At 57.1% G+C, this 26,370-nt stretch overlaps 4 protein-coding genes across 8 annotated transcripts; 2 read left to right on the top strand and 2 right to left on the bottom strand.

Annotated features, from left to right (window-relative positions):
• Nucleotides 1-427: 427 nt before the first annotated feature.
• EXTL1 (exostosin like glycosyltransferase 1) lies at nucleotides 428-7,221 on the top strand (the record flags this gene model as incomplete). The annotated part of the gene is made up of 10 exons (XM_080357471.1): nucleotides 428-1,362; nucleotides 4,043-4,136; nucleotides 4,219-4,326; nucleotides 5,090-5,209; nucleotides 5,280-5,412; nucleotides 5,492-5,610; nucleotides 5,924-6,019; nucleotides 6,121-6,207; nucleotides 6,557-6,717; nucleotides 6,792-7,221. The coding sequence occupies 10 exons, from the start codon at nucleotides 428-430 to the stop codon at nucleotides 7,219-7,221; spliced, it is 2,283 nt and encodes a 760-aa protein (XP_080213597.1).
• A 638-nt stretch (nucleotides 7,222-7,859) lies between these two features.
• On the bottom strand, nucleotides 7,860-10,033 carry SLC30A2 (solute carrier family 30 member 2; the record flags this gene model as incomplete). Its single annotated transcript, XM_080357588.1, has 8 exons — nucleotides 7,860-8,005; nucleotides 8,107-8,241; nucleotides 8,332-8,437; nucleotides 8,600-8,756; nucleotides 8,843-8,996; nucleotides 9,276-9,422; nucleotides 9,600-9,799; nucleotides 9,984-10,033. 8 exons carry the CDS (start codon nucleotides 10,031-10,033, stop codon nucleotides 7,860-7,862), a joined length of 1,095 nt encoding a protein of 364 aa, XP_080213714.1.
• A 1,294-nt stretch (nucleotides 10,034-11,327) lies between these two features.
• TRIM63 (tripartite motif containing 63) lies at nucleotides 11,328-14,547 on the bottom strand (the record flags this gene model as incomplete). Its single annotated transcript, XM_080357587.1, has 9 exons — nucleotides 11,328-11,338; nucleotides 11,446-11,523; nucleotides 11,625-11,749; nucleotides 11,930-11,952; nucleotides 12,060-12,293; nucleotides 12,416-12,511; nucleotides 12,769-12,937; nucleotides 14,060-14,226; nucleotides 14,389-14,547. The coding sequence occupies 9 exons, from the start codon at nucleotides 14,545-14,547 to the stop codon at nucleotides 11,328-11,330; spliced, it is 1,062 nt and encodes a 353-aa protein (XP_080213713.1).
• Nucleotides 14,548-17,804: 3,257 nt separating this feature from the next.
• PDIK1L (PDLIM1 interacting kinase 1 like) lies at nucleotides 17,805-26,359 on the top strand. Of its 5 annotated transcripts, none has more exons than XM_080357726.1 (3): nucleotides 17,805-17,871; nucleotides 19,916-20,217; nucleotides 22,863-26,359. In XM_080357726.1, the coding sequence occupies exons 2-3, from the start codon at nucleotides 19,933-19,935 to the stop codon at nucleotides 23,601-23,603; spliced, it is 1,026 nt and encodes a 341-aa protein (XP_080213852.1). In that variant the 5' UTR covers nucleotides 17,805-17,871; nucleotides 19,916-19,932; the 3' UTR covers nucleotides 23,604-26,359. The 5 variants fall into 5 exon arrangements, with proteins under 5 accessions (XP_080213852.1, XP_080213849.1, XP_080213851.1 ...); XM_080357723.1 differs by having other exon boundaries at nucleotides 17,835-17,871; nucleotides 18,779-20,217; XM_080357725.1 differs by having other exon boundaries at nucleotides 17,845-17,871; nucleotides 19,570-20,217.
• The last annotated feature ends 11 nt before the right edge of the window (nucleotides 26,360-26,370 follow it).

Here is a 26,370-nt window from a genome sequence, read left to right as displayed (position 1 = left end):
GTCTGGGAAGGAGGGTCCCACCGCAGGGACACGGGAGCCGCTTGCGGTGACACGGTTGGCGGCGGCAGGACGGCGACGGCGCGACCTCTCCCCTTCTCCAGGGATTTGAAACCGGGCCAAGCGGCGATGGAAATGTCATTGTCACGGCACGGGGGCCCAGCGGAGTGAAGGCTGAGCCGAGGGAAGGGAGCGGGACGGTGCCGCACCGAACTCTGCAGAGAGAGACGGCCCCGAAAAGCCAGCGCAGCCCTGGTTGGAAGGGGCGGCGGGGGGACTGTGGGGTTCATCCGCGCTCCCACGGGCTGCAAGGGCCACGGGACAATACCTGGGGATCAGGAGCCACCCGTGGGGTTTGGGACATTGGCTTTTTGACTGGACTCCAGCACCCATCCAAACCCGATGAGGAGCCAAGGCTGCACATGAACCTATGCAGACCAGGAAGAAATACATTTTCCTGACTTTCCTTGCCTCTTGGCTCCTGCTTTTCTTCTTCGGAGGAGACCAGCTGCGCCGTTTCGCTTTCTTTTCCGGGAGAAAAGCTGAAGCCCGGAGGAACTGGCCCCGCTGGACGGATCAATCCCTCCTCAAAAGCTTTGCAAACCCCGAGGAGCTCCAGAGTGATGAGGACCCCTCGCTGCCATCACCCCGGGAGCGGCGGGCGGCGCGGCTGACCGTCTACAAGGACAGCAGATGCCGGATGGAAACTTGCTTTGACTTCTCCAGGTGCGAGAAACACGGCTTCAAAGTGTTCACCTACCCCCGGGAGAGGGACCAGCCCCTCTCGGAGAGTTACAGCAAAATCCTCACGTCCATCGAGCGCTCGCGCTACTACACGCCGAACCCCGAGGAAGCGTGCCTCTTCATCCTCAGCATTGACACGCTGGACCGCGACCATCTCTCCAGTCAATATGTCCGGAATGTCGACGAGAAAATCCGCGCCTTCCCGCTTTGGAACGGTGGCCGTAACCATCTCATCTTCAACCTGTATTCAGGCACTTGGCCCAATTACACTGAGGACCTGGGCTTTGACATCGGCCAAGCCATCCTGGCCAAAGCCAGCTTCTACACCCAGAACTTCAGGCCGGGCTTTGACATCTCCATCCCTCTCTTCTCCAAGGACCACCCGCAGCGCGGCGGGGAGAGGGGCTGGTTGTATCAGGACTCGGTCCCCCCGAAAAAGAAGTATTTATTGGTATTCAAAGGGAAGCGATACCTGACCGGCATCGGCTCCGGCACCAGGAACGCACTGCACCACATCCACAACGGGAAGGACATCGTCTCGCTCACCACCTGCAAGCACGGCAAGGACTGGGAGAAGCACAAGGACACGCGCTGCGACAAGGACAACGTCAACTACGAAAAGTGAGTGGGAGATGGGGTGGGAAAGGGGGTTTGGTGACAGGGGACACCCCACAAACGTTCTGTCCCTCTGCGGGCACAGCTGGGCCCATCTGCGGTGGCTGGACCTCCAGATGTGGGGGAGAGGAAAGTTTTGGGCTCTCTTGAAATAGATGGGGGTTTCATTTCCATAGCGGGGAGCGAGGCGCTGGTTGTTCAGGGCTTTCCTCTTCTGTATTAAAGTTGGAATAATCTGGCGAGATCGGCTCTTATCTGCAATCACGGCGGCCGCCTCTAATGCGATTTCCCTTTTTCCTAACGCTGATGAATGATGCTTTTCTTCTCCCCCTCCTGCCCTCCCCTAACATTAACGTTGATCTTGGAGATGAGCCCAAAACATCCCCCCCTCACTGGCTCCGCTAAAAATCCCACAAAATTGGCGGGTTCTTGGGTATCTCAGTGTGGACGGCCCTGAGCTCACCCACATTGTTGGAGCTGGGGGTTCCTCTGAGTCCCCCATCACAAACGGGATGTGATGGACCTTGGTGGGGACAAAGCTCTGTGGGTCTGGGGGCTCCGCGCTGCGGGGACCCACAACAGCTCCTCATGTCCCCGTCCTGCTGGTGACAGGCAGGTCCCTGTCCTGGGGACATCCCACAGCCACCCGGAGAGCAGATGGGGAGAGGCCGTGTTCGGCATCATCCTCAAAGCATCTTAGGAGGTGCTGGGAGGTAAAAGCGGAGCCGGGTGCTGTGGGCACCGGGGTTAACCAGGGTTTGGGGCAGCTAAGGCACCGTGTGGCCCCGTCTGGTGGGTTCCACCAGCCCAGCAGGGTCGGTGTCCCCCTTTTTGGGGACAGAGAATCGCAGGATGGTGCGAGATGCTGCGGGCTGGCAGGATGTGGGGCCCAAGGTCAGCCCTGCTGTGCTGGGGGGCGGTGGGACGGGAAATGTCCCCCCCGCACAGCCCAGGTAATCCCGTAATGCTGTTTGCAAGTACAGGGGGATTTACACCTCTCCCGGGACAGCTTTAGGCAGCAGATCGACAGGGGACAAGTGGCACAGGACAGCTCGCGCGTGACCCCAAGCCTCCGCCGTGCTGCTTGTCCCCATGGGACACTTGGGCAAAAAGCCATCGGTGTCTCCACCGCGCCTGACCTGCCGTGGGAGATGTCCCCACACTCGCAGCTGGGACGGCGGCAGAGCCACCACGGGGGCTCCGTCACCTTCCTCGCACCTGGGGAGGGCTGCCCAGAACAAACCGGGTCTGTGCCGGGATAAAGGGCGGATTGTCCCAGCGCTGCTGGGCTGCCGGCCCTGGGTTCAAAGCGGCCCATGCGGGTTGGGAAGGGCTCTCTGGAGCCGCCGGGTCCCCGGTGGCACCGTGCCCGGCGGAGCCGCGGAGGGGCCGGGCGCGGGGAGCGCGGCGGGCGCCCGTCCCGGCTCCTCACAAAACAAGGAAGCCCTGACGGCGTGATTACCCGGAAACCGCAACGCGTCAGGAGCCAAATATTTCCATCGGGAGGTTTTGGCCCCGCAGCCCGGCCGGCGCCAGGCTGCCCATCGCGGGACGCTGCCCGCCGCAGCAGTGCCCCCGGGACGCGTCCCACTGCCCGCCCAGCCCCGGCGCTGGGAACGGCCCCGCGGAGGTGCTGGGGGTCACCGCTGGGTTTTGGGGTCCCCAAGGAGCCGGTGGCAGCGCGGCTGCCCTGAGCACAGTGTCTGGCCCTGGGGATGTGGCTGTTGCTCTGCAGTTCCATGGGGGGGACTGTCCGAGCCGCACTTGCCCCTCCAACAGGTTGCTTGGGGTGCTAATGAGGCTGGGGCCACTAATGAGATTTTTGGCATCCATCAGAGACCCTGGGGTGGTTCATCCGGAGGTGGGTTTGATGGTAAAACTTCGTGCCTCAGCACTGGGGCCAACTTCCTACATCCCAGTGTGGCAGGATGCTCCAGCACCCATGGAGGGGACACGTCCTCAACCCCTAGGGTGGCACCAGCCCCATGTCCCCGCTGTGGGGACACCCTTCCCCCTGGGGACCATTGCAAGCAGCTGTTTGTTCTCATGGCCAACCTGATCAGACCATGCGTGTCCCCCCATCCCATCCAGGACCCGCTGCCCCGTCCCTCCCCCCCGCAGAAACAGTCGGGGTCTGTCCTGACCTAATGTCAATATTGGATATTCCGGCGCGGTCGCAGGGCCCCGGCAGTGGACGCGCCGCTCCCCACCAGCCGCACAGAAGGGGCTTTCATAGCCCCACGGTGTGAGCCTGGCTCGGGGGGGGCACGCTGCCTGCACCCCTGCGGGCAACCAGCTCTCTGCCCCCCCGAAACGCTGCCAGGACAGGCAGGGCTGGTCCTGCCCGGCAAGTCTGGGCACGGCAGAGGAGTCGCCGCAGTTTCGGGCACAGGGTTTGCATGGGTTTCGTGGCATGGGGGTGGAGGGAGATGGGTGATGCCTTCTAAGGGCACTGGGGTCCTATCCTGACCCCCCCTCTTTAAGCGATGCTTGGGCACGTCCCTCCACCAGCCAGGGCATCTCTGCTCCACAGAGACAGGGCTATTTGGGGCCAAAATCAGCCCCTAATGCTGCCCCGGGCTGGTTCTGTGCCTCCCAGGAGGGATGCTCAGCCTTGCTGGGTTCTAGGGTGCTCACAGCTTGGTGGGGGCTGTACCTGACCCCCCCACCCCCTCTCCTATCACAGGTTTGACTACCAGGAGCTGCTGCACAATTCCACCTTCTGCATCGTGCCCCGGGGCCGGCGCTTGGGCTCCTTCCGATTCCTGGAGGCTCTGCAGGTACGGGGCAGGTGGGGAGCATGGGGTCATCCCCACCCCGGGGTCTGGGGGCTCTGTCCCAGCCCGTGTGTGTCCCGTGCAGGCTGCCTGCATCCCGGTGCTGCTGAGCGACGGCTGGGAGCTGCCCTTCGCCGAGGCCATCGACTGGGGCAAAGCCGTCGTCGTGGGCAGTGAGAAGCTGCTGCTGCAGGTACCATGGCCAAATCCTGCCCCACACCAGCAGCCCTCCCGTGGGGAGATACAGGGGAGTGAGGGTCCCATCCCAGCTGCAGCTCTGGAGCACCACAGCAAGTGATAGGACGAGAGGAAACGGCCTCAAGTTGCGCCAGGGGAGGTTGAGGTTGGATTTAGGAACAATTTCTTCCCCAAAGGGCTGTGGGGCATTGGAACAGGCTGCCCAGGGCAGTGCTGGAGTCACCAGCCCTGGAGGGCTGGACAGACGGACATGAGGTTCTCAGGACACGGGGCAGTGCCGGAGTGGGTTATGGTTGGACTCGATGATCTTGAGGGTCTTTCCAACCAAAATGGTTCTATGATCATTCAGCTCAGGGGGTGTTGAGCATCTCTCAAACCCAAAGCCCTCAGTGTTCCTGGGCCAAATCCTGCTCCAGGGACAGGAGGCAGAGCCACAGCGGGTGGTGGCACAGCAGCCTTGGCCATGGGGTGTCCCTCAGGATGGCACAGAGGTGACACAGCACCCTTGGCCATAGGGTGTCCCTCAGGATGGCACAGAGGTGACACAGCACCCTTGGCCATGGGGTGTCCCTCAGGATGGCACAGAGGTGGCACAGCAGCCTTGGCCATAGGGTGTCCCTCAAGATGGCACAGAGGTGACACAGCACCCTTGGCCATGGGGTGTCCCTCAGGACGGCACAGAGGTGGCACAGCAGCCTTGCTGGGGTGTCAGGACAAGGTGACAAGGTGAGAAACCTTCTCACTCCCCGCCACTGCAGATCCCCTCCGTGGTCCGCTGCATCCACCCGGAGCAGGTGCTGGCTTTCCAGCAGCAAACGCAGTTCCTATGGGACGCCTACTTCTCCTCCGTCGACAAGATCGTGCACACCACGCTGGAGGTGAGCCCCCCCCGAGCCCTGTCCCGGCTCCGGGATCACAACCAGGGTGCTGAGAGCATCTCTCTGGCAGATCATCAAGGACCGGCTGCTCGCACACCGCTCCCGCTCCCGCTTCCTCTGGAACGTGCTTCCCGGGGGGCTCCTGGCGCTGCCCGAGTTCTCCACGCACCTCGGGGACTTTCCCTTCTACCACCTGCAGCGCGGTAGGACCCTGCCCGCCCAGCTGAGCACGGCAAACCCGGTGCGCACCACAACACCTTCCTCTCCTCTGCTTCTCATCAGGCTCCAGCCCCTCCGAGAAGTTCACAGCGTTCATCCGGGTCGTCTCGCCATCCAGTTCCCTCTCCCAGCCGCTCCTCAGGCTCATCCAGGCTGTCTCAGGATCCCAGTTCTGCGCCCAGGTTGGGGGAGCTGAGCCCTGCGCTGCTCGGTGCATCTCCCGGGAGGCAGCGGGAGGGATGGGGCAGGATCCCGGGTGCTGGGAAGGGGAGGGTGGGATGGAGTGGCTGATGGTGTCACCCTCGGGTGGGCAGAGCTGTCTCCCCAGCCCTCTGGGGACCACCCGTGGGGGTATTGTGGTCCAGACCGGTGTGAGGTGGTTTTGGGGTGAGCTGGGCTGGAGCAGGTCCTGCTGCGATGCTGGGGGGGCTGAGCTCTGACCACCCTCTGAACCCCGACCGAACATGCCAGGACACACTGGTCCTTGCCCTGCAGATCCTGGTGCTGTGGAGCTGCGAGAAGCCGCCGCCGCCGAGTGGGAAATGGCCCCAGACCTCGGTGCCTCTGAGCATCATCCAGGGCCGGGGGAAGGTGAGGGGAGCTGGGATGCAGGACACGGATCCAGGACATGGGCAGGGAGCTGGGACACCCACCCCATAGCACATCCCAACCTGTCTTTCTCCCCACCGTAGCTCAGCGACCGCTTCTTCCCCTACGCAGCCATCCAGACAGACGCTGTGCTGAGCCTGGACGAGCATACCAGCCTCTCCACCAGTGAGGTGAGGCCGTGGGCACCGCGGTCCCCAGCACATGGAGCTGGGCACGGCGAGGTTGAGGTTGGATTTAGGAACAATTTCTTCCCCAAAGGGCTGTGGGGCATTGGAACAGGCTGCCCAGGGCAGTGCTGGAGTCACCATCCCTGGAGGGCTGGACAGACGGACATGAGGTTCTCAGGACATGGGGCAGGGACAGGGGTGGGGGAACAGGTGGACTCGATCCTGAGGGGCTTTTCCAGCCAACATGGTTCTATGATTCTGCGGTTCTATGTCCCCTGTGCCCAGGGGCGATGGTGTCTCCCCTCGCACAGGTTCCCATGGCCTGGTGACACTGTCCCCCACCCCGTACCAGGTGGACTTTGCCTTCGTGGTGTGGCGCAGCTTCCCCGAGCGCATCGTGGGCTTCCCCGCGCGGAGCCACTTCTGGGACCCCGAGCAGAGGCGCTGGGGCTACACGTCCAAATGGACCAACGAGCTCTCCATCGTCCTCACCGCCGCCGCCTTCTACCACAGGTACCACCCAGGGAAGGGTGACCGGGGCGGGGGGCTCAGCCGCATCCTGCATCTCCATCCCGCTCCCTCCCCAGGTATTATCACAGCCTCTTCACCGGGTACCTGCCGGCGGGGCTGCGGGAGCTGGTGGACAGCCTGGCCGCCTGCGAGGACATCCTGATGAACGTCCTGGTGGCCGCTGTCACCAAGCTGCCACCCATCAAGGTCACCCAGAGGAAGCAGCATAAGGAGAACGTGCCCCAGCAGGTAGGGTGCAAGGAGGGGAGTGCAGAGACCCCCCCGGCCGGGGAGCAGAGCCCATCACCCCAACACTCCCCTCCTGCCAAGGTCAAGGGCACGGCCGGTGGCCGGCGTTTCTCCCAGCGACAGGACTGTCTCAACCAGCTGGCGGACTGGTTCGGCTACATGCCCCTCGTGTCCTCCCAGCTGCGTCTCGACCCCGTTCTCTACAAGGACCAGGTGTCTGTCCTGCGCAAGAAATACCCGCGCTTGGAGAGACTCTGAGGACTGCGGGGAGGGGGTTCCTGGTGCACGGAGCCCTCCCGGGGCGAGCGGGCGCTGCTGACGGGGTTTTACTCGTTATTGGGTTTTACTGGTGCAATAAAGGTGGGTGGAGAGGCAGTTTGGCTGGTGGCTGTGGGATGTGGGGAGCACCGGTGGGTTGGGGCGCTGGTGCTTCTGCTGTCGTTGGGCACCCTGGGAACGGCCTGTGCGGCACCCGGCCACGCACACAGCCCCCCGGCCCCAGCGCGCGGGGAGGGTGAGTCCTGTGGCTTCCCAAGGGCAAACAGAGGAACTGATAAGAGGGAGCTGAGCGAGCGTGTCCTCCTCCCCCTGGCTGGGACGGCTCCCCCGCAGCCTCTTGCCTCCCAGCGCTCCCCAAAGTGGGGAAAAGGGTCATTTCAGCTGTTTTGTCCGCAGCTGAACAGAAACAGGGAATATTCAGGTGATTGCTGGCCTCCAGCAGCATTCTCTGCGGCCGTGGGTCTGTCCTTGATGCCTTCGCTCCCAGCAGACACCCAAGATAACACCCCAGCACTGCCAGACCAAACACCCCCCGTGCATGCAACCAGCCCTTTTCTCCTCTTTATTTTCCGTGTATAAAAAGTTGCCAGGGCAGGATGGAGGGGGCGCCGGGGGGCTCAGTCGCGGGGGGGCTGGCACTCCCGGCAGTCCCGCATCTCCTCGGAGTAGCTCTCCACCTGGATGGTGGTGCTGTGGAAGCTGAACGTGCCCTGCAGCCGGGCGCTGGCCTCCTCCAGCACCTCCTGCGCGCTGGCGCCCGCGTCTGCCGGGAGCAAAGCGGGACGGGGGGATGTTGGGGTGCAGGTGAACCCCAAATCCCCCCGCCCCCCCCACCCAGTTGCATCCCCGGGGAGCGATACTCACTGATGGCGATGTGCACCGAGAGCAGCGGCTGTGCCGCCGTCAGCGCCCAGATGTGCAGGCTGTGAACGGCCTCCACCCCCCGCACCCCCAGCAGCGTCTCCCGCACGGCGTTGAAGTCCATCCCTTTGGGGGTCCCTGGGGAGGGAGAGCTGGGGGTGCTGGAGGGACATGGGCAGCACCCATGGGTGGCCCGTGGCCCAGACATCCCCCCCGGTGTGTCCTTACCCTCCATGAGGACGAGGAGGACGTCGCGGAAGATGGTCAGTGTTGTCCACAGCACCAGCACCGAGAAGAGGAAGGTGCAGATGGGATCCACGAACTTGTACTCGGGCTGGAGATGGTGGGAGAGCATGAGGCCCCTCTGGTTCTGTCACCCCACCCCAAATCCCCATCTGCACCAGCAGGGAGACACGGTCCCCTCCATCTTGCCCGTGGCTGAAGCCACAGTCCCCATGTCCCCAGTATCCCCCTTGCCCCCAGTAACCACCCAGACCTTAAAGAAGATGATGTAGGATGCGATGAGGACACCGATGCTCTGCAGTAGGTCCCCCACGACATGGATGAAGGCAGCACGGACGCTGGTGTTGGGTTCCTCTCCGGCTGCGCCATGGCTGTGCCCATGCCCCGTCTGGTACAGAGCCAGCCCCATCCTGCGGGCAGGACAGCGCTGATGTCCCCAGGGCCACCGCGCACGAGCTGGGGGGACACCAGGGAGGGGGGAACCGGCCGCACGTACACGATGTTGACGGCCACGGCGCAGCCGGAGGTGATGAGCATGACATCCCCCTCGATGTCGTAGTCGGCCGAGAGCAAGCGCTGGGCCGCCAAGTAGACCAGGATGCCCGTGACCACCCAGATGGAGAACACGGAGAGCAGAGCCCCCAGGATCTCTGCGGAGAGCCCCCCCGCCCCTGCATTACACCCTCCTGGCCTCCCCGGCAGCACCGGTGCTTAAGGTGGGCACCCAGCACCCATCCCTGGAGTTGCTCCCTGCATGGGGACAGTGGTGCCTGCACCCTCCCCTGCCCATGCCTGCGGTGCTGGGGCTTTGCCGGGGGTCCCCGTGTCACCCAGGTCTCCTGGAGGCACCCAGTCCCCATGGGAAGGGCACCCTGAGGTGCTCCGAGTGCTCCCTGGGAGCACCCCCAAGGGTGGTGTTACCCCATTACCTGCCCGGTGCCAGCCGAAGTTCATGGTTTTGGTGGGGGGCCGTGAGGACACCCAGAGCGCAAAGAGACTGATCATGATGCTGGCAAAGTCGGTCAGGAGGTGAGCGGCGTCCGTCAGGATGGCCAGGCTGTGCGCCAGGTACCCGCCTGCGGGAGGGGACAGCGGGGACAGGGGGTGGCATGGGGGGGGCCCAGCCCAACCCACGCATGGGCCAGGTCACTCTGGTGGGGACCCCAGTGGAAAGCAAAGGGGAGCCCGGCCCGCACCCCGGGGCCACCCCTTTGGGTGCCCTAATGGGGACCATCCCCACACCCCCCACTCACCCACAGCTTCTCCCACCATGAAGACGAGGCAGATGCCGGCAGCCAGGTAGAGCTTCCTGCGCGCCCGCCGCTGCCGGCCGGGGGTGCCCGTGGCCCCCCGCGCGTGGCAGTGCTGGCTGCGCCGGGTCCCCAGCTCCAGCGCGGGCGCCGCTCCCTGCACCGAGTTGTGCCCGTTCTTCTGTGCAATCCCCAGGTACGACCTGCCAGGGACAGGAGTGGTCGGGGGCTGGAGCCGATGGGGCTGGGAGGATTTTGGGGAGCAGGTTGGACCCTGAACACACTCCCAACCCCTTCCCCCGACAGATGCCTCCAGGGAGCCCCACCTGGGAGCCCCATGGGGAAGAGGGGACACCAGGTCCCCAGGCCCCCCGGGCACCCCCTTACCCGCCTGTGCCCTCGCTCAGCAGATGCTGTTTCTCCTCGCCGGCTGCCATCGTCCTCCCGGGGGGCAGGGGCCGGGACGGTGACCCGGTGCAGTGACCCAGTGCGTGGCCGGTGGCGGTGGCAGCCGGTGGCCTTGGTCCGTGTGACGCTGGGGACTCGTGTGCAAAGCCTGGCCGGGAGGGAGGGCCAGACCGGCTGCAAAGCGCCCACGGCCGCTGCCCTGCCCACCCGGCACTGGAGGTGCTGAGGGAGGGGGGTTTGCTCTGGGACCCCCCATGAGCACCCCCAGGAACCTTGCAGCAGGGCGTGGATGCAACCCCAGAGGTGGGGGGAGGATGGAGCACCCCACATCACCCCTAAAAGCACCTGTGACCCCCCTCCCCACTCCCTCAGCACCCCCAGTTTACATCCAGCTGCCCAGCAGGCATGTGATGGACCAGCCTGAAGCCAGACCCCCCCCAGCACCCCCAGTTTACATCCAGCTGCCCAGCAGGCATGTGATGGACCAGCCTGAAGCCAGACCCCCCCCAGCAGTGACTCCTGCTCATCACCCTGGGGGAGCAGTGCTAATTACCCAGGGGCTAATTGCAGACACAGCACAGCCCAGCGCTCCGCTGCCTCAGTTTCCCCTTGGCCAGGCGCCGAGCCAGGCTCGTGTTTTTGCAGCAGAAAAGCATTTGTGCTCTATTTTCGCATGCACAGTATATTTTGCATTCATGGTGTATTTTTGCAGTCGTGTGAGCTCAGCTGACAGCAAACCGATAGCTCAATGCTGAGCCCACCCCCATTTTGGGGACTAGCACAGCCCAGAGCATCCTTACCCCCCCCACCCCAGCACCCCCAAGCTGGGGTGACCACCGGCCCCGGGCCCCTCGTTGCCACAAGATAAACCCCATCAGGTGCTGACCCGTCACATCCGTGGGCGAGTAGCCAGGCACGGGGTGCCAGCGCTGCTGAGGTGCTAATGAGACCAATAATTAAATGTTGGAGCGGGAGGTGTCCCTCTGCCAGCCTGAGCGGGGACACCAGGGACAACACCGGCCCTGCACACCCACCCGCATCCCAGAGCCGAAAACGAGAGGCGAGGGAACAAAAAACACCCAGAACACCAGTTTTCTTTACAAAATACACAAAATTCAAACCCGTGAGAATTATATACAAAAGAAGGAAGATACAAAACGTGCGGAATTGTCCTGTTTGCACCCGTATAGAAAAGTGTCCTGTGCTGGAGCAGGGGCCGGCTCGCGAGGCCACCGGCCCCCATGGCGTGTCCCCCCCGTCCCGAGTCCCGTCGCCGGACATCCTGCGCCCGCGGCGATCCTCCTGCGCCGGCAACGGCTGCGGCTACTGGGGACCTGCCGGGGGGAGAGGATTTGGGGTTATAGGGGATCCAAGTCCCCAAAGCTCCTCCATGGGTGCTTGAGTGTCCTGGGGAGGTGTGATCAGCTGTGCCACCCCTTACCCATCACTGTCCTCTCGGGCACCGCATCCTCCTCCACGTCTTCTTCCTCCCCATCAAAGAACTCCTCGTCTTCCTCAGCTGCAAATAGGCGGCCAAACGTCACCACGGGGCCACCGGGAAACACGACGGGTGCCACCGTGTCGGTGGGAGTTGGGAAGGGGCGTCGGGGGCTGAATTACCGGGGCTGAAGTCCACGGCGTGGACGGCCTCGGTGAGGTGGTCCAGGCTGACCGAGAAGGCGTCCATGCTCTCGTAGCCCTGCTCGATCTTCTCCAGCCGGCCGCCCTTGGAGGCCTCCACGATCCTGGGCAGGGAGAGCACGGCCATGTCCCCCCTGTCCCCTCACCGGGCTGGGGGACCATAGGGAGCCCAGGCGGGGGGTCGGGGCAGCCCCACGCTCACCCGGGCACCCCGTGGCCAAATCCTGCCCAGCTCTGTGGCAGCAATAGGGAATGGCCGAATTTTCCCCAATTTGGGCACTTACGTGTTAATGAGCTGCTTGGCGTTCTGCGGGGGGGAAGAGCAGAGGTGAGTGGAACCGTGTGGCAGCCGGGATGTCCCCAAGTTGGTGGCACCCCATGCAGGCACACACAGGGGGGGTTTGGGGGTCTCACCATGAGGAAGGCAGCTCCCCCGGTCTCCTCCATGGCCTGGATGGCCGTCTCCACCAGCCGACTCGACTTCTCCAGCTGCTCCTTGTAGCGGCAGATGAGGCCCTGGATGAAGCCCGTCTTGTCGCCCTGCTCGCGGGTGATGCGCTCGAGCAGCTCCGACTTCTTCTCCTCCAGCACCTCCGCCAAAGCATCGAAGTGAGCGCACAGCTCCCGCTTGGCCGCCTCGCTGTTCTCCTGCGGGGACAAGGGATGTCACCGGGGTGTCCCTCGGGCTCCCCAGCTCCCTCCCAGCCATCCCAAATGTTGAGGTTTCACCCCCAGGTTTTAGGGGGGGCTCTTTTTCACCCATTCCTCACCTCGGTTCTCCGGCACGAGTCCTCCAGCTGGGAGATGATGGTTTGGATGCGGTCGTTCCCCGCCACCAGCATGGAGATGCAATTGTTCAGCTCAGTCTGGGCAGGGGTGGATGGACAGAAACAGCTCGAACCCCAGCGGGAACGGGGACAGCAACATCTCCCATCTGCTCCCCCCACAGCTCCCCCTGAGCCGCATCCACTCTAAATATAGGCTGTCTCCTGGGCGAAGTCACCCGGGGGCTATTAATACCCCATGAGCAAATCCCAGTGCTATTTGTAGCCATCCCAGCTCAGCACATCGCCCCGGGACTGGCCGTGTCCCCCCATGGCCCCCCTGTCCCCCCGCACGTCACCTTCTGGCCCTGGAAGACAGTTTGCAGGGGGGCCACCTCGCAGTCCTTGTGGGCACCGAAGACTTTGCACATGGAGCAGGTGGGGACCTCGCAGGTGACGCAGTAGATGTTGATCCGCTCGTCCTCGTGCTCCTTGCACATGGGATGCTCCCCCTTCTTCAGTGGCCTGCTGGAGAGAGCGGCATGGCCACGGTGATGTCCCCGTCAGGGTGACGTCCCCATTGAGGTGACATCCCCATGAGGGTGACATCCCTATTGCAGTGACATCCCTGCTGTGATGACATCCCCATTGGAGCATTGTCCCCACGGTGATAATGTCCCCATTGCAGCATCATCCCCACTGCAGTGACACCCCCACTGATGCCGCATGGCCACCCCAAAATTGTGTCCCCAGGAAAGGGGCCAGATACTGGTACAACCTCACGCTTGTTCCTTTGGGAGCCACCGACCTCTGTTCCTCCATAAGCCCCAAGACCAGTAAGCCCCAGTTTAAACCAGTGTGGTGCTGGGCATGGCAGAAGTTGGCACTGGTGTGGGGGGGGCCAGGGTTGCGCTCTAGGGATGTTGCACAAGCTCCTAATTTTAGCCTTGGACTGCTGGGATTTATTGTCACCCAATGTGTCACCAGGGCACCCAGAAACCCCCAGGAGGGGTCCCAGCTGAATCATCCCCTCTCTGGCACGGGGGACATGGGGACAAGCCGACTGACTCACTGAAGCAAACCTGACGCTGGCCCCTCACATTCCCCCCAGGGCTGTGGACACCTGCCACGTGCCATTGTCCCTGTCCCCATGGCTCTCAAACAATATTTACAGCAGTTCAGGGAATTTGGCTGGGGCCACCGCTCTGTTTCGAGAAGCTGTGACCCCGTTGTCCCCCCCCACAGCTGCACGCTTTTCCCGAGTGGGCCCCCCACCCACAAACTGTCCGTCTGTTCCTTATCAGGTCCCGCTGTCACCAGCACAGCCTGGATTTGTCCCCCACACCCCTTATCTCCCACCCAACGCTCCAGCTGCAGAGCACGGGGGTGGACAGGACCTGCCCTGCTGCCACCACCCCTTTGGGGACCTGCTGTCCCCCGAGCCACCCAGAGACCCAAACCGCTCTGGATTGGGGAGAAAGGAGGAAGATTTGGATCAGCTACCACTGAGCCAGCAGAAAATCCCCCCAATTTCTCTCCCAGCTGCAAACTCCTCATTGAGGGTGCTGGCACAAGGGAGGTGGGCATGCCTGTGTCCCCAGGTCCCCGTGTCCCCGCCGGGTCAAGGCACAAGCAATCAGCCCTGCCCACCTGGAGCACTCCTGCTTGTAGATGTCGATGATGTTCTCCACCAGCAGGTTCCTCTGCAGCCCATAGACCCCGTGACGGTCCAGCAGCACCTCGTGACGACACGACGGGCACCGGAACCGGCCCCCCGAAATCACACTGCCCCGGCTCTGCCAGTATGGGTTGGCAGCCTAGGAGGGGGGGGGGAGATACAGGTTATTGGGGTCCATGAGCATCCCCATGGCACCATGAGCATCCCCACAGCACCACGAGCATCCTCATAGTGCTATGACCATCCTGGTGACATCCAGCCCGAGCCGAGGGGGAAAACGGGCACAGGGTCCCCCTTTCACCTGGAAGACGTCGTTGGCACACTTGCGGCAGAGGTTGTGCTGGCAGGGTAGGATCACCACCGGCTTGCTGAACATCTCCAGGCAGATGGGGCAGATGAGCTGTTTCTCCAGGCTCTCCATGGGGCTGCCATCGCGCAGGATGCCGGCTTGGAAATCCATGGGCACGACGGTGCGCTCCGCTCACCCGCTCTCGACTGCCGTCCTCGCCCCTCGTCCCGCTATTTATAAGTCGCTCCCCAGTCACGAGGAGCCAAATCTTGACGCGGGGTCGGGTGTCCGGGGAAGCAGCAGCACCTGTCACACGGGACTGAGCCATCGGGATGCCACCGGCAGCGGTAAACAAGCGGGGACAGGCTGTCCGGGAGGCCCTGCCCGCCCGTGCCACGGCTGCCGGCACGCCGAAACCGGAGCTGGGGGTACACGGGGCCAGGCTGCACCCCAGGGCCAAACGGCTGCAAAACCCCGGCGAGGAGAGTGGCCAGACCCTGGACCCCACAATGGCATCGGGGTGGGGGCGAGGAGTGACAAAAAACACCCCCGTGGTCCGTCAGACATTGTGATGGGGCCAGAACGGGGCAGAATCCTGGAATCACAGGATCGTTTCGGTTGGAAAAGAGTTTGAAGCTCATTGAGTCCAACCGTTAACCCAACACTGGCACTAACCCGTGTCCCTAAGAACCTCATCTACGTGAAATATTTAATCTCCTAATCTCGCGTTTGAAGGCCATATTCCTCAAAGCACAGCAGGCAGGTGAAAATACAACACATATAACAAGATAACTTGGTAACTAGTAAATAATACAGGACTACTGTAGTGACCAAAGTATTCTCCTGTACTATTTCAAGCTAGAATGCTGGCGCCTAGAGCAATTCCCACATTTAGAGCTGGGCCAGCAGCAGTGGAGAGTGGCTTATAGGGAGCATCTCCCTTTGCACCCCAAAATGTGGCCACTGCTGGGGTGCAAACACACACCTCAGCAGTGGGTTCAGGGGCAGCCCCCATGGCTGGCACATGCACCAGGGACCCCCCTTCCCTCCCCAGGCAGGGGCTGGGGGGCTCTTCTGCACCTCCAGATGCAGGGGGGCTGCTCCCCATGCTGGTGCGCACAGCCGGCCCCTCCGCTCGGTTGCAAAACCTGACCCAGAAACGGCCTCGGGAGGGGACATGGCCACGTATGGCCCTTTGGGACCCCCCAGCGAGGGAAAAGAGCCCTGGTGCGCGGTGCCCAGCTGGCGCGGGGATAAACAGGGTGTCGTGCCAAATGCCAGCGCCTGTCCACACGGAGACCTGTAAATATTGGCAGCTGCGTGAAGAGAGAGCGGTAATTATAGTGCCCTCGCCTATGGGTCGTGCTGGGATGGTGGGTGCTGCTGCACCCACAGTGGCTGCGGGCGGGAGGGGTGAGGGATGGGTGCAGAGGTGGCCAAATACAGGGGTATGCGGGTGCAGGGGTGCATGAGTGCACAAATACGGGGTACATGGGTGCAGGGGTGCATGAGTGCACAAATACAGGGGTACACGGGTGCAAGGGTACATGAGTGCAAAAATATGGGGTATGTGGGTGCAAGGGTGCATGAGTGCAGAAATATGGGGGTATACGGGTGCAGGAGTGCATGAGTGCACAAATACAGGGGTACACGGGTGCAAAGGTGCATGAGTGCACAAATACAGAGGAACGCGGGTGCAGGGGTGCATGAGTGCACAAATACAGGGGTACATGGGTGCAAGGGTACATGAGTGCAAAAATACGGGGTACGTGGGTGCAAGGGTGAATGAGTGCACAAATACAGGGGTACATGGGTGCAAGGGTGCATGAGTGCACAAATACAGGGGTACACGGGTGCAGGGGTGCATGAGTGCACAAATACAGGGTACATGGGTGCAAGGGTGCATGAGTGCACAAATATGGGGCACATGGGTGGAGGGGTACACTGGGCACAAGTAGATGCATACACAGGGTGCACAGGTACAAGGGTGCAAGGGTGCGTGAGTGCACACGTGCATTGGTGCACAGGTGCGTGAGTACATGGGTACATCTGTCCATGGGTACAGGGGTGCAGGGGTGCATGGGGACCTGGCTCTAAGGGTACGTGAGTCCAGAGACCCCATTTTCGCTGCAGGCATCTCTCCCCAGGGCAGGGCAGCCCCGCAGCTGTTTTGGGCGCTCCTTCCGGGCAGGCTCACATGTCAAGCAAGTGACCGCGCTGCGCCTGGCCAAGCACATCTTGCAAAACTGTCCCCGTTTCAGCACTTGGGGCTCTTCCAGGGAGGCGCTGGCATGGAAGCAGGGCTGGCTGCACAACTGGGGGGACAGCGCAAGGGTCGGCCATTGATCAGAGCCAGGAGTGGGGCACCCAGATGTGCACCCACCCCCACCCCCATGGGCTGGCCCTGCTGGGGGTTAACATTGATTAACTAATTGCTTCTGGACTCGATTAAGGGGATTTGTGGGAACGGAGGGGTTATAATGCCCTAATCAGCTTTCAAAACCCACAAGGGGCTCCTTGGCCCCTAATTGGCTTGGGGTAGCTTAGACAGGGCCCCCGGGCACTAATCACCACTGGGCTCCTTCCCAATTAACCAGAGAGCAGCGCAAGAGCATGTTGTTCTGGTGCGAGTATATCTGAGCAGCTTCTGCTTGCTCTCTGAAGGGCTCTGAGCAGCTGCCAGCCCTGGCTTCTCCCAAAATGACTGTGATGGCCAAAGGGACAGTGGGGACCATGGCAGAAGCCACGCACCCCCAGCTCCTATGCATGAGGGGCACCTGCAGCCTGAGGAGGAAAGGAGACAATGGCAGAGAGCAGGGCACAGAGAGGGGAAGCAGCTCTCTGCCAGGAGCTGTGTCACTGTCACACAAAGGCAGAGTGCAACCAGCGGTGCGAAAGGCTGTATTGATTTTATTTCCAATGCCAAGCAACAAATTCATAAATAAAAATAAGAACCCTCCCTCCTAAAAAAGAAGGGGACTATTAATGCAAATGGGGGTGGGCACAGGGGAGGACAGAGAGCAGCGCGGCGGGAGGAAGGGGATGGAGAAGGGGATGGAGAAGGGGATGGAGAAGGGGATGGAGAAGGGGATGGAGAAGGGGATGGAGAAGGGGATGGAGAAGGGGATGGAGAAGGGGATGGAGAAGGGGATGGAGAAGGGGATGGAGAAGGGGATGGAGAAGGGGATGGAGAAGGGGATGGAGAAGGGGATGGAGAAGGGGATGGAGAAGGGGTGCCCAGCGCCCCCAGCACCTCCCGCACAACCGGCTGCACCGGCCCCCCGCGCCTCCCGGGGAACGCGGGAACGGCGCGTGCGCACCCCACTCCCTTTCGCCACCGACCAATCAGAGCGCGCAGCGGCGGCGCGGGGGGGGGGGGGGGGGGGGCGTGGCTGGAGGGGGGCGTGGCTTGCACGGGGGCGTGGCCGCGCAGGGCGGGCCGGTCGCAGCTCGATAATGGCGGCCGGGCGGCGGCGGCGAGCGGGCTGCGCTGAGGTAACGCGGGCTGGGCCGGGTTCGGTCCGGGGGTTGCTCCGGTGCGTCACAGCGGGGCCGCGCTGTGCCCACACATGCAGGCACCTCCGGCCCAGGTGTGTGAGGAGCCCCGGGTACCTGTCGAGGCGGGTCGGGCCTAACGGGGCCGGGTCCCCTCAGCAGACCCCACTGCCCCCGCGCCGCAGGCAGGCGGTGTCTCGGTGATTTTCCTCCGGAGCGAGGCCCCGCTCGGTGCGGGGGGCGCCCCGGTGTGCCCGCCGCCTGCGAGGCGTCACAGGGTGAAGAGGGGAGGAGCGTCATTTATTTTATGCCGTAATTATCGCCGCTGAGGAGGGGGCTGAAGCTCCCGGGCCTGCAGGAGGGAGCAGGGGCAGCCCCGGCCCGTTGGGTTTGCGGTGCCGGGCCTGTCCGCGTCCCTGCGGCCTGGTACGGGCCTTGTCCTTCTCCACGGGTTGGGCAATAAACCTCGGTGGCGTTTCCAGGCTGGGGGGGAGGGAGGCGAGTAACCACCCTGACACTTGACATAGCGACAGGGCCTTGAGAACAGCCAGCAGACCCTCAACATGGAAGGGATGTTTTCTGCTCATTTTGAACCTGGTGTGATGGTGTTTGGGTAACGCAGGCTTTTCCTCAGGGAATGTTTGGCTGTGTCACCTCTGTGTGGGCTGTCGCCTTCACTCCCTCCTTGCAGCCGTTCTGCAGGTGCAGGGTCAGAGCACCTTGTGAGCAGAATCTCGTGGTAATGCGTTTCTTGGGCACATCACACTTCAGGTCAAAATGTTGATGTAAATCTGCATCGCAGAACTTTGCCTAAAGGTTAATATATGTGTAGTATTGCCCCGACACTCACTGATGATACCTCTTTTTTCTCTCTCTTTTTTCTTTTTATTTCCCTTAAAAAAAAAAGTACCTAAAGCAGTGGAAATAATTGAAAGCTTCCTACTAATAACAGGCTGTTTGATGCGGTCCTTATCGCCTGGTTTAGTGACTTAAAGAGTTACATTTACCACTGGCAGTCTACAAGCTGTTTTAGTTTTGATACACTAGCTGTGATTTTTTTTTCTTAATTATTATTTTTGCGTTTCATTCTGTTTGACCAGTGATAATTGGCTAGCTGAGCTTTTTATTTTGTTTTCTGTCTGCAGTCAGTGTCCCATTTTGGTTTGTTTGTGTGAAGGTGGTGCTGGTGTGTTTTGGTTTGTAATCATGCAGGGAAGTGTGCAGGAAGGTTCATAAATCTGTGGCAGTGTTTGGTGGCTTTTTATTTTTGTGAATGTGTGTGTGTCTCTTATTTTACTTATAGAGCAATATCTTAATTTTTGTAGAAGCCCTTGCTCTGTTGAGCTAAACTGAAAGTTAGATGCTGGGTATGAGCTTCTGCAATCAGTTGCCCTTTTTTTGTGACCATAGACTCCCAAGTCAAAGGATATTAAGTAAAAAATCATAGTACATTAATACATAAATTGGAAGTGATGTGAAGCATCCTCCTGTCTTAGTAGCTGTAAAAGTATTTAGTGATTAAATTGTAACAGAAACGTTTACCTACGCAGTCACCCTCATAAAAGGCAGTGTTAATTAAATCTGTTGCTGCCCAGCCACAGGCTTCAGCTAGAACCTCTCCTCCGCTGTGCCAGGCTGGATGGACGGCACGATACCATACATGATACCTTACATGATACTGCACCGTTATTCCCACAGATGTTCACGGAAGATGCTGAGAGAAAGCAGCAGGAGCCCCCGCGATTGTCCTGTCTCAGCACAGTGCAAGTCTAGGTTGGAATTGTTGCCACCTTGAAAACTGGGCTGTATTCAAAATCCTGACAGTCCCACCAAAATGGTGTAATTTCACTTTTTAACTAGTCCGTGGCAACAGGTTTACAGAATAGGTCCTGGAATGTTCCAGTGTTGGGTTCAGTGTAACGCTCGCTGTTAATTGAAGGGTGTCGGTAGGCTTAATATTGCCGCACCGAGCCATGTGGGGGAAAATACAGCCCAGTTTTTGTTCATGAGTTTTAGTTCTGTGGGTTTTTCCCCCCTTCCCCAGAACCTTTGATCTTGAAGATGGTGAGTAGCCAGCCTAAGTACGATCTAATACGAGAGGTTGGTCGTGGCAGTTATGGTGTGGTGTACGAAGCAGTCGTCAGGAAGACCTCTGCCCGGGTCGCGGTGAAAAGGATGCGGTGCCATGCTCCAGAGGACGTGGAACTCGCCCTGCGCGAGTTCTGGGCACTTAGCAGTATCAAGAGCCAGCATCCCAACGTCATTCACCTGGAGGAGTGCCTCTTGCAGAAAGATGGTATGGTGCAGAAGATGTCCCATGGCTCCAGTTCCTCCCTTTATTTACAGGTACATGAAGCTGAGGTAACGGGGTGGAAGTAATTAATATGGATGTGCAGCTGGGAGGGAAGGAGGTGGGTAGCTAAGACCATTTTTATTTTTGAGGTGTTCTTAGTTATGGTGTTGTTTGCATTGTCAACACCCAAAATTTTAGATATATATATTGAACAATCACCTATATCTTGTAATTTGAAGCCGTGCCACTCTAAAAGACTGCAGGGTTTTTGAAATGCAAATCTGCTTTGGTAATTTGAGGAAACACCACAGGTGGAGCAGAAGGGAGGTGCAGGCTGTTGTGTTCTTTAGTAGAAGCCCTGCTGCAGGGTTAATTAACAGACATGTGCTAATGTCCTGGGACAGAGCTCTGAAGCATTTCTTATTCTCCGGTGTCCGTGGAAGAGGAAGTAACCATCTTAATTTAGGAAGCCAACACTTAAAATTCTTTCAGAAATAAGAAGCAATTGTTAGCCTGTGGCGAGCCATTTTCTTTTTTGAATGAATAGCTGTGAATCTCTTCAAAGAGAAGTAAAGGTATGATAAATAAGGGAATAAATACATCTTCCCCATTATGAGTACTGAAGGTGTCTTCTAAGCCGCCTTTAAGTTTGAAGATGCATATTTTTGAAGAATAAGTAGCTCTGCAAAGACTTTGGAAGATAATCTGGTTCATTCCCTTGTCAAGAAGCTACTCTGGCAGAAATTTGCGCCTCTGGTTTAAAAAGTCAGGAAGCTGCTCGGTGTTTATTGTGTCATCCCTAGTCAGCTTTTATCATTTCAGTTTTTATTGTTGTCGTTCTTGCATGTCTGGTGTAGGACCTTTTGTTACTGAACATTGGTCTGATAACCCTTCCCTGTCCAGATCCTGTTGTGCCCGGTGCTGTGTGACCATCAGGAGGAGAGTTCTTGCCTTTGGGAGCTCACTGCAGCTTGGTAGTTGTTACTGACCTGCTTTCCTGAAGGGATTAGGGTAAAATAATACTGCCCAGCTCATGTGGGAGAAATTAGTGCCTTGCCTTCCTACTGGTTAGCGGATCTGTAAGATATTGCATCAAACTTGGTAACAGTTGTACAGGGAAGAGCTTAAAATGACCGTGGTGGGACTGCGAGGTGGGGGAGAGCTTCCAGATCACAGGCACGTTGGTTTTTGGTGGTAGCACCTGTTACCTGTGCCTCATGTACAGCTCACCCGAGTCAGGCACAAGCACTACAAATTGGTTTTCTGCTCCAGAGAGAAGAGCAAAGGGCAGAGCTGAGCTGACTCTGGAGAGGCGGGGATCACTTTCTAATAGCAACTGCTAAAATAGAGAAAATCAGATCTCCCTTGGCTTGCCCTCTACTCTCTCCACCCCGTGTGATATTACATTACAGAGCTGAGCTGGTGCAGGCTGGCCGGGGAGGGGGGTGTTAGTGTCTCCCGAGGGGCTTTGGGGCAGATGCTTAACTGGACTCAGCTCAGCTAAGCCAAGGTGAGAGTCCTAAACTGGCTGGGGTTTGTGTGCTTTGGCACAGGTGGTGGTGGATTTTGCTATTTTAACCCTCTGTGCTGAGGTGCGAGTGTGGCTTCTGTAAAGCTGAGGGACAGAGCTGTGTGTCGGTGCTTGCTCAGCACAGGAGGCTCCTGCTGTCCTCTGATACCCTAATCTCCCCGTTAGCCACTCTAAACCCTAAATATGTAGTTTTCTACTTCTAACATGGATTTACTGTTGGTCTGGTTTGAGTATTAGCTGTGCTTGCAATTAAAGATTGCTATAAATTGCTAGTAATTTTGCTCTTGCATGGAAAAGGCCATTTTTTAAAAAGCACTTTAAAACACCTCTATAAATATTAATAACTACCTTAATTTTTGCAAGCCTGTAGAGCTACGTTTAATTTAGTGTACTTCTAACAGAAATCATTGCAAGACTTACCTTGGGGAGCATGCTAAGAGCCGCCTCAGAGGAGCTGAGGAGGCCATGTGTAGTTGTGTAAACAGGATTAGTAGAACTGATTGCTGGTTTTACTTTGCTTTTTGTATGAAGCAGCTGTTAGAACTGGTTGCTCAAGTTACTCACTGCTTATATTCTAGAAAATAGCTTGTGGATCACGATGGTGGGAAAGGTGTTACGTGCAGGTTCAGCTGTGCCTGTTGATTATTATTCTCCTGAGTGAAGGGATCTCATGTTAACACTTGCTAGAACACATTCCTGCCTAAGGAATGGAGAATAAGCTTTAAATATCTATTGTGGTGCCGCTTCATGGGCAGAGGACAAATACAACCCCCTGGCACTGCCCAGAGTTACTTGTAGAGGTTTTGTTTGCGCAGTAAAGCTGATAGTGAAAGGGGTGGGACAGGCTTGGGGTGGGACAGTGTCCAGCTGAAACAGATGGGAGCGCACTGGCCATGCACTATCTTTCAAAATATTGTTATCTGGGTCTAGCTCCAGCTTATGGGCAGGAATGGGAGCTTGATAATGCTTTGCATACACAAAAACAAGGAGGCTGTCAAATACCTTGTGGTTTGGTTTTGTTTTTAACATCAGAAAGTTTTATTTTCACCAGTTACGCTATCTTACTGCACTGTTGAGAGGAAGATCCCTACTTCATGCATTTTTCCATGATATCTCTATGTTCTGGCAATCATCAGGTAGTTATGACATTTCTTTTCCTTGTTGCAGCTTGTCGAGACCTCATTAAAAGGAGAAGTAGTCTTTGACCCCAGAAGCGCTTATTACCTCTGGTTTGTGATGGATTTCTGTGACGGAGGAGATATGAATGAGTATCTGTTGTCCCGAAAGCCGAACCGCAAGACCAACACCAGCTTCATGCTTCAGCTCAGCAGTGCGCTGGCGTTCCTGCACAAAAATCAGATTATTCACCGCGATCTCAAACCTGACAATATTCTGATATCGCACAGCAGGATGGATGCCAGTGACTTGGAGCCCACCCTGAAAGTCGCAGATTTCGGGCTGAGTAAAGTGTGTTCGGCATCAGGACAGAACCCCGAGGAGCCAGTCAACGTAAATAAGTGTTTTCTATCCACCGCGTGCGGGACTGACTTCTATATGGCCCCTGAAGTCTGGGAAGGACACTACACTGCCAAAGCAGACATCTTTGCCTTAGGGATTATAATCTGGGCTATGTTGGAACGAATCACATTCATAGATACGGAAACGAAGAAGGAACTTCTGGGGAGTTACGTCAAGCAGGGGACAGCGATCGTGCCTGTGGGAGAGGCGCTTCTAGAAAACCCGAAAATGGAACTGCTCATTCCCGTCAAGAAGAAATCCATGAACGCCCGAATGAAACAACTGCTGAAGGAAATGCTGGCTGCCAACCCGCAGGACCGACCCGACGCCTTCGAGCTGGAGCTGCGATTAGTCAATATAGCTTTTAAAGACAGCAGCTGGGAGACGTGACCCGTCTCCCAACCGATGGTGCGACTTAACGACAGTAAAAGAAATGAGCCTGAACGCAAACCTGCGGGGTGTAGTTTGTACCACACAAATCCCAGTTTTTGAGTTTCGTCAGTTGTAGAAATGCGAGTTGGCTGTTGTTGTTGACGATGTGTTGATGTGTATAATCCCGGGATGTTCCACGCAGGTGTCAGGTGTGCTGATGTTCGTTAGCGTGCGCTGGCGGTGCGATGTCTCGAGAGCTGAGACTTGATTTCCAGCGCTATGTCACGGAGTATTTCGTACATTCCACTTTCCTACGTCAGTATTAGGGACTTTCATGGAAAAAAGAGATTTGCATGCTGGTAGTGCAAATCTTCAGGCTTTGTAAAGTAATTCTGTGTATATATTTATGTATATGAGTGACTGGGAGTGTATGCCAATTTTCTTAAATTATTTCCTATGGGTCTGAATGATTTGGGTCTGCTAGAAACCTGCGTGAGGAAGATAAATGAGAAGCATTCCTTCTTCTCCAGGCCGGAATAACTTTATTATTTATTTTTGTTATCTATTGTCAAAAATAGGGTCTGAGAGTTGACTTTGTCTACAAAGAAAAGCAATGCAGGGGGATCAGCAGTTTGCAAAGTGCTGACATGGCCCATTTTAGCACTTACAGCTTAACGAGCTCGTCACTGAGGGAGTCAAATTACCAATGCGTGCAATCAGATGCTGGCATGTTGGCTGGTACGTTAACCATTGGATTTCGCTTTCTTCTAGTAATCAAATACTTCATTAATCCATTAATCTACAGTTTCACAATGTGCTCTTGACCCTTGTGTCTATAATCCAGTAGCACCTTGAGGATTTAGAACAGCAATGTACTAGTTTATGGAGATATGGATGAGGGAATCCAGCGGCATGGGGTGTTATTTTCAAGGCTGCAAAATATGGTTGCAGCACAGTTTTCCTGTTAAATCGATGTGATTCTACTGGTCACAATCTCTTCCTTTCTGGCCCTGACTCTAACCTGGTTGTGAAAAGGAGGTAGAGGGGCGACTTCATCTTGTACAACACACCTCAAATATGGGAGAGAACTCAGTCACCGATATGTGAAAGGTACCTCCAATTTATGCAGCAACCTTCACTGTTTTTTTTTATGTTGTTTTATAATTTACTTTCCTCCTTTTGAAGCAGTAATATTTCTTTAAAAGCATCATGGAAGGATGGGAAGCTTTGCAGCCATTGAAAGGCTCTCGTGCCACAGAAGCAGATTGAGGTTTCCCTGAAGGCACCTGACTGATAGAAGCTGCTTTGTAGTAAATGTTATGACACTTTGTTCTTTTGGGTGCAGGACTGTGGCCTTTCTCATCAATTTGACCTTTTGGAAGAAAAATATAGTCTTAAAAAATTGCCTTTAAAGGCAGATATATTAAAGCTGCAACTAAGGCTGGTTTTATTAAAATCAAGGTGACTTTTTTCCCCAAATCTCACCTGAGAAGTGCTGTAAGTATTCTTGTGTGTAACTTCTCCTCAGATACTATTGCCTCTTAGTGCTGCCAGAGCAGTTCTCATCGGTCAGTGTTTATTCTGCCAGAGTATGAATAAGCAGCACAAACAAAATTATATATATATATATATATTTGTTCTTCCAAGAGCAAACGATTCTGATCCTACTGAACTTCTGCATCTTTATAGACAACATCTGGTCTTGCCTGGTGCTGCACAGAGCTGCCGCCCGTTACCCAGGGGCCTTAGTCCTTAATTCTTGTTGTTTTCCTTCACTTCATCATTTAAGACAAGTTGTCTGAACAGTGATTCTGGGATGAATACACTTTGTCTCAAACAGTGTTTATTGTTTGGAAGACACTATAGAAATAACTTTCAGAAGAGAGTGTTCCCCAGTACAGAGGAGCATAAATTGGGGTGGTCGGTGATGGAGGATACAGCTCGTGTCCTTCCTGCAGGGAGCTCGGTCTAGAAGAGGAGACTCAGAGCCTGTCTGGGAGTAACAATAAGGAGAGATCTATTTATTCTTATGTTATAGAAGCGGAAATCTGCTTGTTCTCATATTCTAAGTGGCCATTGAAGCCTCAGCTTGTTCCTGAAAGGAGGAAAAGAAACTTCTCACTGGCTGCACCACCGCTTTCACAGTACTAACATTTCACGAGTTGAGTTTTAGGAGGTTGTATCATTGTATAAACTTGAGACCTTTTAAAAAATCTATCGCAAACTTCCTCCTTTCCTGCCCACCCAAAAGTCAGAAATCTCACCTTAACGTACGTATTCACTACAGAATAATACTACTTACCTTTCAGGTGCTTTGCAAATCATCTGATTCCCCGAAATATTTCAAGTAAGAACACTGAATATGCTGCCTGTGGGGCAGAAATGTGTCGGGGCACAGAAATCTGTGGGTTTTTTGACTCCCAAAGTGTTTCTTTGCACTGATTGCTATTGGGGGGTACCCGAAATCCCTCTCATGGTGCTTGGCCGCGCTGTTGGGCAACACTGAGTGTTTCCCTCGCTCTGAGTCCTCAAGGTCTGTGTTCAGTTCGACTATTTTTGTCGTCTGAAGGTGTTTGTTTTACAACCTTTGATAAATCGTTGTAGCAGCTCCAGCCTCACCAGCATGACACGGAGTCAAGATCCTTTTCAGCACTCAGAAGAGACTTTTTTTGGTTTTAATCATCAAATCTTTCTTTTAAAAAACTGTAAAATATATTTTATGGAGAATTTATAATGAGGAAAACTATTGTGTAATTTATTACGTTCATGACTGGTTTTTAAATAA

Source organism: Nesoenas mayeri, assembly GCF_963082525.1.
Source record: "Nesoenas mayeri genome assembly, chromosome: 21".
In the NCBI taxonomy this organism is placed as follows: domain Eukaryota; kingdom Metazoa; phylum Chordata; class Aves; order Columbiformes; family Columbidae; genus Nesoenas; species Nesoenas mayeri.
The sequence above is the reverse complement of the archived record's forward strand: the minus strand, read 5'-3'. Positions and strand labels throughout refer to the sequence as shown.

Excerpts from the sequence above, each read along its gene's own strand:
- PDIK1L (XM_080357726.1), top strand. The coding sequence starts at position 19,933 with ATGGTGAGTAGCCAGCCTAAGTACGATCTAATACGAGAGGTTGGTCGT. Across the intron at positions 20,218-22,862 it reads GTTCCTCCCTTTATTTACAG|CTTGTCGAGACCTCATTAAA; the intron begins GTACATGAAGCT and ends TCCTTGTTGCAG.